Source organism: Eschrichtius robustus, chromosome 6 (assembly GCF_028021215.1).
Source record: "Eschrichtius robustus isolate mEscRob2 chromosome 6, mEscRob2.pri, whole genome shotgun sequence".
Lineage (NCBI taxonomy): Eukaryota > Metazoa > Chordata > Mammalia > Artiodactyla > Eschrichtiidae > Eschrichtius > Eschrichtius robustus.
The window spans coordinates 98,255,912-98,270,676 of record NC_090829.1 but is presented as its reverse complement, the minus strand read 5'-3'; the positions used below and the strand labels follow the sequence as shown (position 1 = coordinate 98,270,676).

Sequence of the window (14,765 nt, the reverse complement as noted above, 5' to 3'; positions counted from 1 at the left end):
CTAGAAGTCTCCTATCTTCAGGCTCTTCAGACCCAGATAGGAAAGGTGAGGGAAAGCACAGAACAAAACTGTGACACTGTGTATAGAATTGCAGTCATGCCTGGGCAGAGAGCAGGAAAAGCAAAAGTGACAACCTGGGAAAGCAATTGGAGGAGAGCAGAATTACCAACTGTGGGCACCAAGGGCTCCGGTTGTACCGTAGCAGGTTCCAGAGCTACAGAGGCAAAAAACCAAAAATACTAATTATGTCAAGAAGCAGCATCTTGAGGAAGGAAACATTACTCTTCCATCTTTACTTAAACTGTGTACTTTTTTTGAATGTGATTTTCCTTTTTATTTTTCCCATTTGCCCCTCTTCTCCCTATTGCTTTCCCACATCTCATCTGCCATGAATACGCATCTTGTATAAAATTTTTACGGTGCCCTACTTTAACGGTCCACTTAGTGGCTCAGCTTACTGCTGTGTATACTTAATAACTACAAATAAAAATATAAACGTATTCATAAAACGTGCATTTAGAAAGTATAGATCCTTAAATATAAAAATCAACTACACTGGTTCCTAAAGCCCAGCTATTTAGGTGGTAGGTAGCTACTATATCAGAAACTACCATATTCCACTTTCTATGTTAATTGGAACCCTGAACATCACATTTACCAGGTTTGGACTTGGGCACATCTGGACTAGGTGTGGCTTTAGGGCGGGGATGACGACCTGGTCGTTTGGTCTTTGGTGGAGCTGAAGAAAGAAAATCAGCTAGTTAATACACGAACAGTGGCCCTACAAACTGACCATCAATACTACGTGTATCTTAGAAGCACATTTAAGCCCTTTGATTTATTGCAGATATGTACCCTTCTGTTTGCAACTTTCTATCATTATTTACCCAGTTAAATGAGGTCTTGAATAATGGATTTTTATTTTTTGCCAAATATTTATAAATAACTGTTCAAAAGATCTCTCTATTCTATTTTGAGTTGGAAAACTCAGAACATTGTACAGCTTGGAGAAGACAGTCTCATTAAATTTTTGAAGGTATATGTTCAACAGGAACATGAGAAAAGCTACTTTTAGAAGCCACTAGGGATAAAAACTAAAATTTATTTGGCCTAAGATTCAAAAGGAAATGTTTTTCGCTTAGCATTTAAAAATCTGCAAATCAACATGGGGTGAGGTGGGGGAAAGGGAGGGTGGGATGAACTGGGAGATTAGGTCTGACATAAATACACTACTATGTGTAAAGTAGATAGCTAGTGGGAAGCTGCTATACAGCACAGGGAGCTCAGCTCGGTGCTCTGTGATGACCTAGATGGGTGGGAAGGGGGGTGGGGTGGGAGGGAGGTCCAAGGGGGAGGGGATATATGTATACTGATACATATATAGCTGTTTCACTTCGACGTACAGCAGAAACCAACACAACATTGTAAAGCAATTATACTCCAATAAAAAAAAATCTGTAAATCAGTAACATGTGCAAAAAGGCTTTGAATTCTCAAATTATTTCAGGGAAGGCAACTTTTAAAGAATGAGATATAATTTTTAGACTATAGGATTTAAAATTTTTCTCCAAAGGAATAGAGAACACACACACACAAATGGACATTAATGAACAAATCCATTAATGTGAGCCTGTTAATAAAGATGCCAGCAGGCAGGAAAAGGAAAAAAAGGTAGGTCACTCACTGCATTACCTAATGTTGTTGTTGAAGGTTTAGTTCCCAGTGTTCCAGGTTCTAAGACTGCATGAAAAATGATCAAGGAATCAAAATCAACGGAAAAATGATGAACTGTATTAAAATATGAAAAATGCTTAATTTTTAAATACTAAGTTGAGCAAACATAAATGGTGAAACTTTTATCCATATAAGAAATTCCTTTTTTATGTAAATAGATTCCTGTGTTTTTAGACAAAATGAACAAAAACGCAGCTGGTCAGTTAAGTTTGGAAAGAGAAACGGAAAAAAAAAAAGGCATGACTCTCATTTGGAAGATGTAAATGCAATAAAGTAACCAACAGCTCATGTTATGAAGGAAAATGTGAATAACTGGCTAAGACGGCACTAGCAGAACAGTTTTTGCTCTCTTGAAGAAAAAGAAGCTACATAGACTGGGGTGAGTTTTTATATTTCTCTCATTTAATGAATTTCCTAGTGACACATCAGGATATTTAGATCTGGAAAGACCATAATGCTTTTCAAGAAAATCTGCAAATGTCAGAGTTTTGAAAGTAAGAAAAACACCTCTAAAAGTGAAAGCATAAATATGTCCTGGGGAAGCCATGGTCCTCTATGGGAAATAACCAGGTTAAAACAAGCTCAGGATGACAGGATACTATACATAGAGAACCCTAAAGATGCTACCAGAAAACTCCTAGAGCTAATCAATGAATTTGGTAAAGTAGCAGGATACAAAATTAATGCACAGAAATCTCTTGCATTTCTATACACTAATGACGAAAAATCTGAAAGTGAAATTAAGAAAACACTCCCGTTTACCATTGCAACAAAAAGAATAAAATATCTAGGAATAAACCTACCTAAGGAGACAAAAGACCTGTATGCAGAAAATTATAAGACACTGATGAAAGAAATTAAAGATGATACAAATAGATGGAGAGATATACCATGTTCCTGGATTGGAAGAATCAACATTGTGAAAATGACTCTACTACCCAAAGCAATCTACAGATTCAATGCAATCCCTATCAAACTACCACTGGCATTTTTCACAGAACTAGAACAAACAATTTCACAATTTGTATGGAAACACAAAAGACCCCGAATAGCCAAAGTAATCTTGAGAACGAAAAATGGAGCTGGGGGAATCAGGCTCCCTGACTTCAGACTATATTACAAAGCTACAGTAATCAAGACAGTTTGGTACTGGCACAAAAACAGAAATATAGATCAATGGAACAGGATAGAAAGCCCAGAGATAAACCCACACACATATGGTCACCTTATCTTTGATAAAGGAGGCAAACATATACAGTGGAGAAAAGACAGCCTCTTCAATAAGTGGTGCTGGGAAAATTGGACAGATACATGTAAAAGTATGAAATTAGAACACTCCCTGACACCATGCACAAAAATAAACTCAAAATGGATTAAAGACCTAAATGTAAGGCCAGACACTATCAAACTCTTAGAGGAAAACATAGGCAGAGCACTCTATGACATACATCACAGCAAGATTCTTTTTGACCCAGCTCCCAGAGAAATGGAAATAAGAACACAAATAAACAAATGGGACCTAATGAAACTTAAAAGCTTTTGCACAGCAAAGGAAACCATAAACAAGACCAAAAGACAACCCTCAGAATGGGAGAAAATATTTGCAAATGAAGCAACTGACAAAGGATTAATCTCCAAGATTTACAAGCAGCTCATGCAGCTCAATAACAAAAAAACGAACAACCCAATCCAAAAATGGGCAGAAGACCTAAATAGACATTTCTCCAAAGAAGATATACAGATTGCCAACAGACACATGAAAGAATGCTCAACATCATTAATCATTAGAGAAATGCAAATCAAAACTACAATGAGATATCATCTCACACCGATCAGAATGGCCATCATCAAAAAATCTAGAAACAATAAATGCTGGAGAGGGTGTGGAGGAAAGGGAACACTCTTGCACTGTTGGTGGGAATGTAAATTGATACAGCCACTATGGAGAACAGTATGGAGGTTCCTTAAAAAACTACAAATAGAACTACCATACGACCCAGCAATCCCACTACTGGGCATATACCCTGAGAAAACCATAGTTCAAAAAGAGTCATGTACCAAAATGTTCATTGCAGCTCTATTTACAATAGCCAGGACATGGAAGCAACCTAAATGTCCATCGACAGATGAATGGATAAAGAAGATGTGGCACATATATACAATGGAATATTACTCAGCCATAAAAAGAAATGAAATGGAGGTATTTGTAATGAGGTGGATGGAGTTAGAGTCTGTCATACAGAGTGAAGTAAGTCAGAAAGAGAAAAACAAATACAGTATGCTAACACATATATACGGAATCTAAGGAAAAAAAAAAAAAAAAAGAGCCATGAAGAACCTAGTGGCAAGACGGGAATAAAGACACAGACCTACTAGAGAGTGGACTTGAGGATATGGGGAGGGGGTGGGGTGAGATGTGACAGGGTAAGAGAGTGTCATGGACATATATACACTACCAAATGTAAAATAGATAGCTAGTGGGAAGCAGCCGCATAGCACAGGGAGATCAGCTCGGTGCTTTGTGACCACCTAGAGGGGTGGGATGGGGAGGGTGGGAGGGAGGGAGATGCAAGAGGGAAGAGATATGGGAACATATTGTATGTGTATAACTGATTCACTTTGTTATAAAGCAGAAGCTAACACACCATTGTAAGGCAATTATACTTCAATAAAGATGTTTAAAAAAAAAAAAAAAAAAAAAACAAGCTCAGGACATGGTCCTCAAATATAAGGAGGGACAACAAGGAACGTGACAAATCAAAATCAGTATGGCTTTCATGGCTGTCTCAGAGCTTCCACTTAAGCACAAGCAGGGAGTTTATCTTCTGGTGAAAATGGCTGAAAGAAAGATCTGAAGGACAACAAAGAAATAATTTTTTGAAAAGCCAAAGCTAAGCACAAAGTTGAACATAGAGGGTGTGAAAGAAAGAGAATTCTTTTTCACTCACTAAAGGAAACTTCATTACCTATTGGCAGCTGTGATGGTGGTGGAGTCTCAAGTTCCATGGCTGCAATAAAAGCAAGTATTATCAAAGGGGATGCTGATTAGCACCATTTAAGCTAGAAATTAAAGGTCCTTTACCATAACAAGTGTCCTCTCATTGGTGAACCATCAGGTTCTATTGGCTTATGAAATAAAGCTCAATCACCCTGCAGCCTCTCCACAAACCACAACAGAAGAAAGAAAAGAGAACTCTAATTTTTGTTGTTGATTTTTAGCTATTTTCCCCACTACTGCTCCTCGTGCCTGAGGAGATATTACATTAAAGGAAGTCAGTGTAGCCTCTCAGAGGTTGTTCACCTGCCATTTTATTTTCATGCAGGACAGTCGGTTTCACCCAAGAAAATATGAAGAGGCAACAGGCCCATCAGACCTGTGACCGTGCCTGAGCTCTGTTAGTTTGGGATAATTTTCAGCCTGACTGGATCTGATATTCTTTCACAAAAAAATAGGAATGGAACTTACAGTCTAAAAAGGGCCACAAGTGTTCATACGGTGTTCCCCGTATTTACTAGTATCTATTGCTGGTGAACAAATTGATTTACACATGAAATTTATTCCATTTAAATTAGCAAATCAATAGACGTCAGAAAGTAGTCTCAGATTTCATCAAATGCTGAATAAATTGAACAATATTATATAAATATTCTAACAGATAAATTCTCCAATGCCATTCAGATTGGCAGTAAGTAAATTATACCTCATGCTGAATATAGTTTGGTTACGGAGTCTATTTGGGTTTTTTAAAAGAAGATCATCCAATAGAGGTTTCCTATTCTGTAGAACAAAAAGAATTCTTTTCTTTCAAGAAGAAAATCAAAAAGGAAATCAGTTGTTGAAATACAAAATGAAGTGGAGATTCTTTGACTTTTTTTTTCTTACAGAAAGAAACCAATTAATATGGCACCTACTGACCAGCTTAACAGAACTTAAATCATTTTGCACTTATATATTCCTTATATTACATTTACCAGGAGTTATCTCTGATATTTCTGGACTAGGGGGTATGGAAAGTTTGGGGGAAGCATGTAGTAACTCTTTAGCAACTAAAAAAGAAAATATAATAATAAAAAATTCGGATAGAGAATTTTCATTTATTCTGAAAGCAAGGCATAATAGCACAAGGTGTTGCTGAATTGTAGCATCATTCATTAGAATGTCTGTGGCCAAAAAAAAGAATTCTGATTTCTCAAGAACTTGTCAGAAATAGATTATAGCAGATGAATGGCAGAGCTGCAGTGATGTACCAGATAGAAGTACACTAGGCAAAGTAAAAAAAAAAAAAGTGTGTGTGGGAGGGGGAGGGGGCGTGGCTAAATGTCAGAGTCTACAGGAGAAAGGGAAATAGTAAATATCAGTAATTAAATATAATAAATATCAAAAAAAGCATTCACATCTGAAAATAGCAAAAAACAAAAATTCCCTTGAAACTTTGAGGTTGTAATTCAGGTTTTAATTTCACCAAAGTTGCCTTCTAAAAGTGTGAAAAAGTAAGATTTGGTACTTGCAGCATCTTTTAGCTTTCACAAAGATCAAAGAATGCTGTCTTTGAATTTTACAAAGAAAAATCAGCATTTTTCAGTTCCTGAGACTGAGGCCGAATAGGTGTGGAGCCCCATCAATTAAGCTTCCAATTCATCTGAATATAAAAATATTAATAAAAGTCAGTGTTTATTAAAAGTAAATACATCTTCTGATAAGACTTCCTCTATTTCATAGCCTTAAGGTATTACCGATAAAGGTACAAAAATGTTCCATAAAAAAAGCTGAGTGGCATGCAAATAACTACACCACTCACCTCAGCAGAAAACAAAGAAAACTAAAACTCTCTCATGGATTTGTGACTAGCAATGACTACAATTTACTATTCCGTCCACCGTGTCAGAGGAATGCATACAACAAACAGCTGTAATGGGAGGTCTCTCCCTTTTTTTCAGATCGTTAAAAGCTTGAAGAGCCGAATGTCATTACAATCTTAATAATTAACTATGAAGGAAACAATTCTCATTGGATGAGGCAGACAAGCTGGGACATGGTAGATGGCTGGGATTTTCAAGAAAGGGCTGGATTCTGCTTGTAAAACAAACCAAAACCAATGTGGGTTTTTACTCGTTAGCTTAACCTCAAAGGAAAACCAAAGGAAAAGCAGCCTGTATGGAAAGTGAAACAGAAAAACAGGAGAGTGTGAGGAGAGGGCTGAGAAAGGCAATGAATGACTGAAATCAAAAAGCTTTTGGTGGTTTATTTGCTCTCTTGAACCTTGGCAAGAAAAGAAGTATTTAGCAGAGCTATATAGTGGTGGTTGCCATAAAATAAATACATTTTAAAAAGCTAAAACCCAAGCAATGGTTTATAGAGAACCAGTCATTACTCTGTGTTGCCTCAGACCACACAAAGTCAACTTGAGTTAGCTTAAGTTTAGGCACAGATTCTGAAGTGGTGATACTTGCTGTTAGGGGAAAAGTGTGGCTATTCTTAGGTGATTAGAAGGTAGAAATCAAAGGAATATAAACCCATTAGCTTCCAAATTATTTCCCACATTTTAAAGGGAAATGCCAAATTAAGAAATCTCTTTGCTCAAATACCTTAGAGTGATAAGAATACACTCTCCCACCCTGATTTGTATTAATGAATTTCCTCTCAGAAACCTTTTATTCCCCCAGAAACCACTAAAAGTAATAATATAGCTTATCATGAATAAATGGTAATCAACATTTGGAGACATTTTTTTGATGTTTTCAAATTTTATCTTGTAACAACAGAAATAATTAGATTGGAAAAGCATTTACTTAAAGTTGGTGACCCCAAATGGCAGGGGGTGGTGGTGGGATGAATTGGGAGATTGGGATTGACATATATACACTAATATGTATAAAATGGATAACTAATAAGAACCTGCTGTATAAAATATAAAATAAAATTCAAAAAAATAAATAAATAAAGTTGGTGACCCAAACATAGAGTAATATTTCTCGATCTGCTTGGTAATAGGTCCCTATTCAAGGTACAGCTTAAATGTAATAGTTTCTACCTTATTCTAAAGTCCTCTGGGCATAATTTTAAAATAAATGTACATGAAATCCTTCTCTCAGATAGCTGACTGTCAGAGTTCTATGATTTAAACTGCTAGGGCTCTTGAGTTTTATTAGCTATGCTTCTTTCTCCTAATAACCTCTCTGAGTTAGCATACTTCATTCCATTTCTCTGACTTGGAGACCTCACCGCTGGTCACAGCATCAACTATACTCCCTTGGCCTAATCCATAATTTCCTTCCCTCTGACACCTACAACACCTGGAAATCTCACTGCCTCTTTAAAAGGAGTCATGAGAATTCTCTTTCTGAGCAGTTACACTTTTCTTTCTTACCCATGTCTTTGCAAGAAACAAATCATGCCCACTTAAGCAGAAAACCTCTTGCTTTAATAATCCTACCTTGTAAATACACATTAACGAAAAATCCATATTACAGTGAGAAATATATTCTTCCCAGAGCTAAGGGGTTAAAGTTTTGATGAAAATAATGAGTTGCGATGAAGTTCCCCATATACAATCTCATAAATCAACATTTCAGACTGTTGTATACATTCTGGATAGATGGAAAAAAAAATTTGATCATTTAACATGTCCTGCAATCCTTGTGCAGGGAATTGTCTGTTTTTAATTACATACACAGAATAACCCCTCCCTGCAAAAAAGAAGAAAAAAAAAAAGCCTTCTTTTCTTCAGCAAAACACCATTAATGTCTCCTGAGAAGTAAAAAGAAGTCAGTGTTCGGAAATCAGACCCAATTTAGAAAGAAGCCATAGAACATTAGGAAAATACAACCATTGCTAGTCATGCAGCCTGAGAACTGAGAAGGCCCCAAACAAGGCAGAGTTCTTAGGGGATGGAAAGACTTCTTCACTTCTCAGCTGAAAGGTTACTGTTTAGTGTGATCTGAATTCCAATCAACTTTGGCACTGGAAACTATTTCACAGTCCTAGACAAGGGAGTCCTCAATCCTTCCCACCACTCTATTTCTGTGCTTTCTCTGTGATCGTCATGAACATAATGAAACACCACACAGCTCAGAGAGATGCTATGATAATATCAGAGGAGTTGGCTATAAATGACATCATTTCATCGCACTTTCACTCTTTTCATGGAAAGTTGTATCAAATACCAAGATGCAAATCAGAAGTTCTTGCTCCAAAGAGTGGCATAAAAACAATTTTTCAACCCTACTTTTGGAATATCAAAATAAAGCTCAGGGTAATTACCAGGTTTGGTGTGTGTCCCTTCTGGACTGAGAGGGATTTTAGGTTTCAAAGAAATAAATAGTGTTTTACTGGGAGCTGGAAAAATAAAGAAACAAAATAATCAACAAATCAATAATTAGGCATTTCAGTGTCTAAAACCGCAAAAGGAAAACCTATACCTCAAGTGCTATAAACCCATCATCTTGGATGATTTTGGATTCCATTAAAATAATATTTCACAGAGCACCATTTAATGAAAATACAGTAATAAATTTTCATCTTTTTGAGAAAGCATTTCAAGAGAAATAACATTGCCACTAGTCACAACTACCCAAAGACAGTGATTTTAACCCATGATTAGAAAACCAAGATCAGTGTAATGATTTTGCACCTTATTTCACATTTCTCAGCCACATCTAAATCTTTAAGCACCAGAAAAGAGAGATGTTTTAAAATTAATATTTACTGATAGGTATAATGTCATGATCTACGGCATAAAGAAATTTTACTAATGCCATAACAGAAAGCTGTTTTTCCAAATGAAGTTGAACTGGAGGGCCTTACTCAAAAAAATGGAGAACTGTGTATAAGATGCAGCTTTAAAAACAATGGTTGCATAGAAGATGAGAAATCATCAGTGGTTTAACGGCTCTCCAAGGTACAGGACGATGTCTAAATGCTGAGTTCACATCAACCACCACATGGCCAGCTATCCAAAACCATGAAAGTTTTGGAGTTGATGTGCACTATGAGATAATTTAGTACTGCTGAAATGATCCAATTAGAACAGTGATTGAGACATTACATAAAAGCTGGCATACTGGACTTTCCGTGGTGAAATGAAGTAACATATTTACTAAGGACATATTGTTACCCAGTGTTGTCCGTGTAGGTTCAGGGCTTTTAGAAATTTTAGATGTAATTGTTCCAAGACTTGTGGTTCTTTCTGGTGGTGGAAAGGAAAAAAAAAAAAAAAAAATTAAAATATTCTAGAGACAATAAAAAAAACCCAATCCTCCAAAGAGGAACTGAATGACCCTTTTAAAATCCTGTCATATTTAGTCAGTGTTTACAAAGTATGCAGTGAGTAAAAGTTTGGGGAAAGAATTTTAAAATCCAGTCATAACAGTATAGCTATAAAAAAATTGTAATAAGCAATGGAATAATCAAAGCCTGGTTTGTTGAGCATGATTCTGAGTGTACTCTTCGACAATGAAGAATATCACATCCAGGTTGATAAACTACCTTTATCTCAAACTCTGTGCCATAATATATGTTGTTCCCCTCTCCTTTTCCTCTAAACCCTACACATATTCTGAGGCTTACATCCTTAACTCTTACTTTCTTTTTCTGAGCTTCCACACAGTATTATAGTTTCACAAGCAGGTTGTATAATCTTACGTTGCTCTCATTGTTCATGATATAATCTTAAAAAAAAAAACAATACAAGCAATTGGAAAGCCAGAGTCATGTCCTCTGCATCTCAGCCATCGCCCTAGTGCAAAACTGAAAACATAGTAGTAGGCAACGAAAACAGGAACTGTCCGCCTAATAACACTTAAACTTAGATGCATGCCAGGAAAATAAATTACAGTATATATCACTGTGACAGGAGGACTTGCTTCTATGTTTATACCAAAATTTGCATGCAAGAACATCATTCACTAAAATTGATCTAACAAGAAACAGCAGCATATTACTTAGAAATGTGGAGGTAAATACAAAAGAAACATGGTAAAGAATTGGAGAATGGGTCTCAGGGGTAGAATAGGGTAGGGCAGTGGACTCCTCTTGTTCAATCTAAGCCTTGTAGTACTTAAAAAAAAAAAAAATCTTTACGTATTACTTTGATTAAAGAAGAGTATTTCCCAGAAAAAAAGAACATCATTCACATAATTTTCAATAAGATCTTATTGAAAATGTTTGATACGTGTTATTTTGCATTAATTATTCATCTTCAGTCAATTCCAAATTTTACAGAGAATGTTTAATCTATAGAATATTTTTTTAATAAGTAGATGGACATTATCTATTTGGAATTAAATATCCTGAAAGGTTAAAGAGACAGTTATTTACCAGGTTTAGTTCTTGGTGTTTTGGGCCTGAAGTGTCGTTTAGGTGTAGAAGGGACAGATGTAGTTTGCAGGGGAGCTGAAAGAAGATTTAATGTAGCTTTGATAAATGGTATTTCCCAGGGGTCAATCAGGTTGTAACTGTAAACTTGTAAACTTCCTGAGGGCAAGAACTGCTTTTTATTTCTTTGTATCCCTAGAATGCCCAGCACTGTGTTTTATACACAGTAGGCACTCAATAAGTAAGTGTTGATTGAGCCAAAAGGAATTAAATGTCTATATGAGAATTGAAGGTACATTGTTCACTTAACTGTACTGGAAAGGGAGGACCCTTGTGGGATTTAAGAACACAAGGTACAGTTAAGAACTCAAAAGGTGATTTACCGAACAGCACGGGAGAAGCACAAATATTTGAGATTTAGAGAATGGAAGGTTCAGAACTTCTTTAATTCTATATCTCACTACTAACCTCACCAGGAGTTAATGAACTTCATTATTCCAATAATTTTCTGTTATAGAATATATGTTGTTTTACTCTTTTATTCATCTTTCTTTATCATATCCAGGATTGCAGAGCCTACTTGGTGCTCTTTATCCTTAGGCTACTTTGAGAAAAATAGTCTGATCAAGTGGTATCTAAATATGCTAACTGAAGGGAACGTATTTTAAAATAATTATTATCTATAATTTTGCTGCTATTTTCCAGTGGCAAATTTGAAAGAAGTATAGGGAATAACAAGAAGAAAGGGAATAATACTTCCCTTTCTTAATAATACCAAAAGAAGAAAAGGAATAATACTTCAAAACAATGTATGCAAAGATTGAATTTTTATGTCATACACCTGAAACTAATATAATGTTATATATTAATTTTACCACAATTCAAAAAATATAGAGACACCAAGATCATGAAAATTCTTCGAGGATTATCACAAGGCTAAGTAGGACAGATAACCCAGTTCTTTGAAGAATTTCATGGTAGAGAATGAAGGGAAATGTTTACTACTGAAAATATTCTGAAAAGGCCAACACACGACCGATTCTTTTTGTCACTTTATCCATTCTTTCAAAGCACACAACTATACAGATGTCATTAGTTACCAGGTGTTGTAGGTTGCATTTCAGGACTGGTAAAGATTTCCAGGTTTTGAGGAACGAACGGTGTTTCACTCGGAGCTGAAAACACAAACACCCCATCCCACCAAGTAATTCCGGTTAAAATGAGGTATTTTAAGAGTTTCAGCATGCTTTTAGATGGTGTTACAAAGCACATGCTACCAGGACATGATTAAGGATGAAAAATGCATGAATGTTGTCTTGAAAGCTGGTGGATGAAATGATAATTTAAAGTGGAGAAAAGGTCAGAATGAAATTGTTCAGTAGCTGACTCCAGGCAGACTCAATGCATGGAAGAGAGGTGATACAGGCCACAAACACACGAGATGGGAGGATATGGATGATGAAGGTGTCCATGCAGTTTTCAAAGCTTTTCATTCCTTTAAGGATGGAAAAAATATCATCTATTACAGTTTAAAAAAAAAGAGAGAGAGAGCCCAAAATGGAACATAAGATGCCTGCATTACAGGAAAAAATATATATTATATCCAGAAATAGGAAAGAAATAAATGATTAGATGTGATGGAATGAAATGGTCATTTGGAAGAAAGGCATTTACATGGATTTTCTTTCGATGGAAAACAAGGCACAATTTTTCTGTTTAAAACATTACCCAGTGTTGCCCTTGGCTGTTCAAGAGTTCTAGAAGTTTTAGATGGGACAGAATCCAGAAATGGATCGCTTGTTGCTGTTGGAATAAATGTCAACATTTTTAAAAGCAGTAGAAGGCCCCAGGAATAAAATACAAATTCCAGAGTAATAAATTATGCCTCAAATGGGGAAAAATATCAACAGCACTTGAGAGATTGCTGACCAACATTTTAAAACTAGTGATTCATTAGGAGTTGAAGATGAGCTCATTTTTAAAAACATGCAAACTTCAAATGTTAAACCATGATAAAACAATGTTTCATATATTGAACTGTTTTCAAGTGGTTTTTCTGGTTCCTTCCCTCTGTTTCTTAAACTGCTAGCTGAATCTACTCTTAGCATTCTATTTCATTTCTTAAAATTTTCTGCTGCTGTTTAAAATTATTTGCCTTTATTTATCATGGCGCCAATAGAGCTAAGATAAGGCTACACACACACACACACAAATACCAGACATACGTCTTTGTGTGGCAGAGACCAGTATTATTTACTTTGAATCTCCTGAAGTACCTAGTTTAGTAAGTGCTCAATAAATACTTGCTAGAAGGAACTATTGGACTGGATTAAACTCACTGTAGACAGATCAGTAAGTGAATGCCAAAGATTAGACCCAACTGAACTTCTATAGACAAATGAGTGACATGACTGCTCTAGAGATGGATTTCTCACCTTGGCACTATTGCCCTTTAGGGCTGGATGACTCTGGTGTGGGAGCTGTCCTGTGCATTGCAGGGGTTTAACAGCATCCCTGGCCTCTACCCACTAGATGTCAGTAATACCTTCCCCAGATACCAAAAGTATATCTAGCCATGGCCGAATGTTTCCTCAGGGGGAAGGGAGCAAAATCACCCCCACCGGAGAACCACTACACCAGGAAAAACTAAGGCTCTAAAAGCTTTTTAGAATGACTCTGAACAACAGAGAGATAGGCCATTATTTTACTGTGCCTCAGTGGCAACCTAATCCATCTGCATCTCCCACACGTGGCAGAGTTTATTTACTGATGGATGTGAAGAGATAATCATTCAATGGGAGAGGTTGGGTAGAATTCACCTCCCTGACACAGATTGCCATGGCTCTCCTGTGGAGCTCTAGAGAGCGCACTTTTTCATTCTGCAAAAATGAAAGGGAGAACTAGGTGCAGTACTGTCAGAATACCTGGCATCCACAAAAAGAACTGAGAACTGGTGTACCTGTGTGGGGCTCTGATATTTCAGGCTCATCTGATGTTGTAGGGCTTGAGAAAACATCGTAAGTGGCTTTTAAAAGAAAAGGTAAAACAAAAAAGAAGATGTTAGTTTTAATTTTAAAAGATTTCATGACATATTTTAATGCTGGCTGAAAGAGGACATTTTCACGTAGGTGTTAGTGAGCTTTGGCTGTGGGCTACTGGTCAGGTCAGCAACGTGTAAGCAATCACTAAAAGACTTGCCTCTCGTCCTTCTTGCCTTGAGCTAAAGGCCTTTATGCAGTGAGCCCTGACACTGGCCCCTAGGGTGATGTGAGCATAGTGCTATTTACAAGGAAGTAGTGCCAGCTGTAAATCAAATAGCTTCCAAGCGTACAAACATAAATGAAATCAGATGGCAATTTGAGATTTCCGAAGAAGGAAACAGCAGTCACACTGAGGTAATTTGCACAAAGACTACAGCTTGGTCTTTGTACTTAGTAAAAGTTACCATCATTATGTCTGGATAGTACTTTACAGTTTGCACAGCACTTTATAGTTTGCACAGCGTTTTCTCATATATCAACTTATTTAACTCAACATCCCTGAGAAATAGGTGAGGTAGACATTAGCCCCATGTTACAGACAATAGAGCAGTATCTCCATTTTCTAGATGATAAAATTGAGATTCACTGGGGAGAGGACATTTGCTAGTGGTCACGCACTGGGACTGTCAAATTCAACCTATTTCCCATTCCATTAGCAGGGCCAGGAATGGCAGAGT

The 14,765-nt window shown here is 36.6% G+C and overlaps 1 protein-coding gene across 1 annotated transcript in view; it reads right to left on the bottom strand.

Moving 5' to 3' along the window:
* The window catches only part of ABI3BP (ABI family member 3 binding protein), a 113,553-nt gene extending 99,536 nt beyond the window's left edge, over window positions 1-14,017 (bottom strand). The window contains exons 1-9 of the mRNA XM_068545581.1: window positions 14,007-14,017; window positions 12,776-12,850; window positions 12,148-12,222; window positions 9,849-9,920; window positions 8,996-9,070; window positions 4,701-4,742; window positions 1,693-1,740; window positions 659-739; window positions 167-214 (exon numbers count right to left, since the gene is read on the bottom strand). Coding sequence (XP_068401682.1) covers window positions 167-214; window positions 659-739; window positions 1,693-1,740; window positions 4,701-4,742; window positions 8,996-9,070; window positions 9,849-9,920; window positions 12,148-12,166 — 385 coding nt within the window. The 5' untranslated portion in view covers window positions 12,167-12,222; window positions 12,776-12,850; window positions 14,007-14,017. The remainder of the gene's footprint in view (window positions 1-166; window positions 215-658; window positions 740-1,692; window positions 1,741-4,700; window positions 4,743-8,995; window positions 9,071-9,848; window positions 9,921-12,147; window positions 12,223-12,775; window positions 12,851-14,006) is intronic.
* Between the last annotated feature and the right edge of the window lie 748 nt (window positions 14,018-14,765).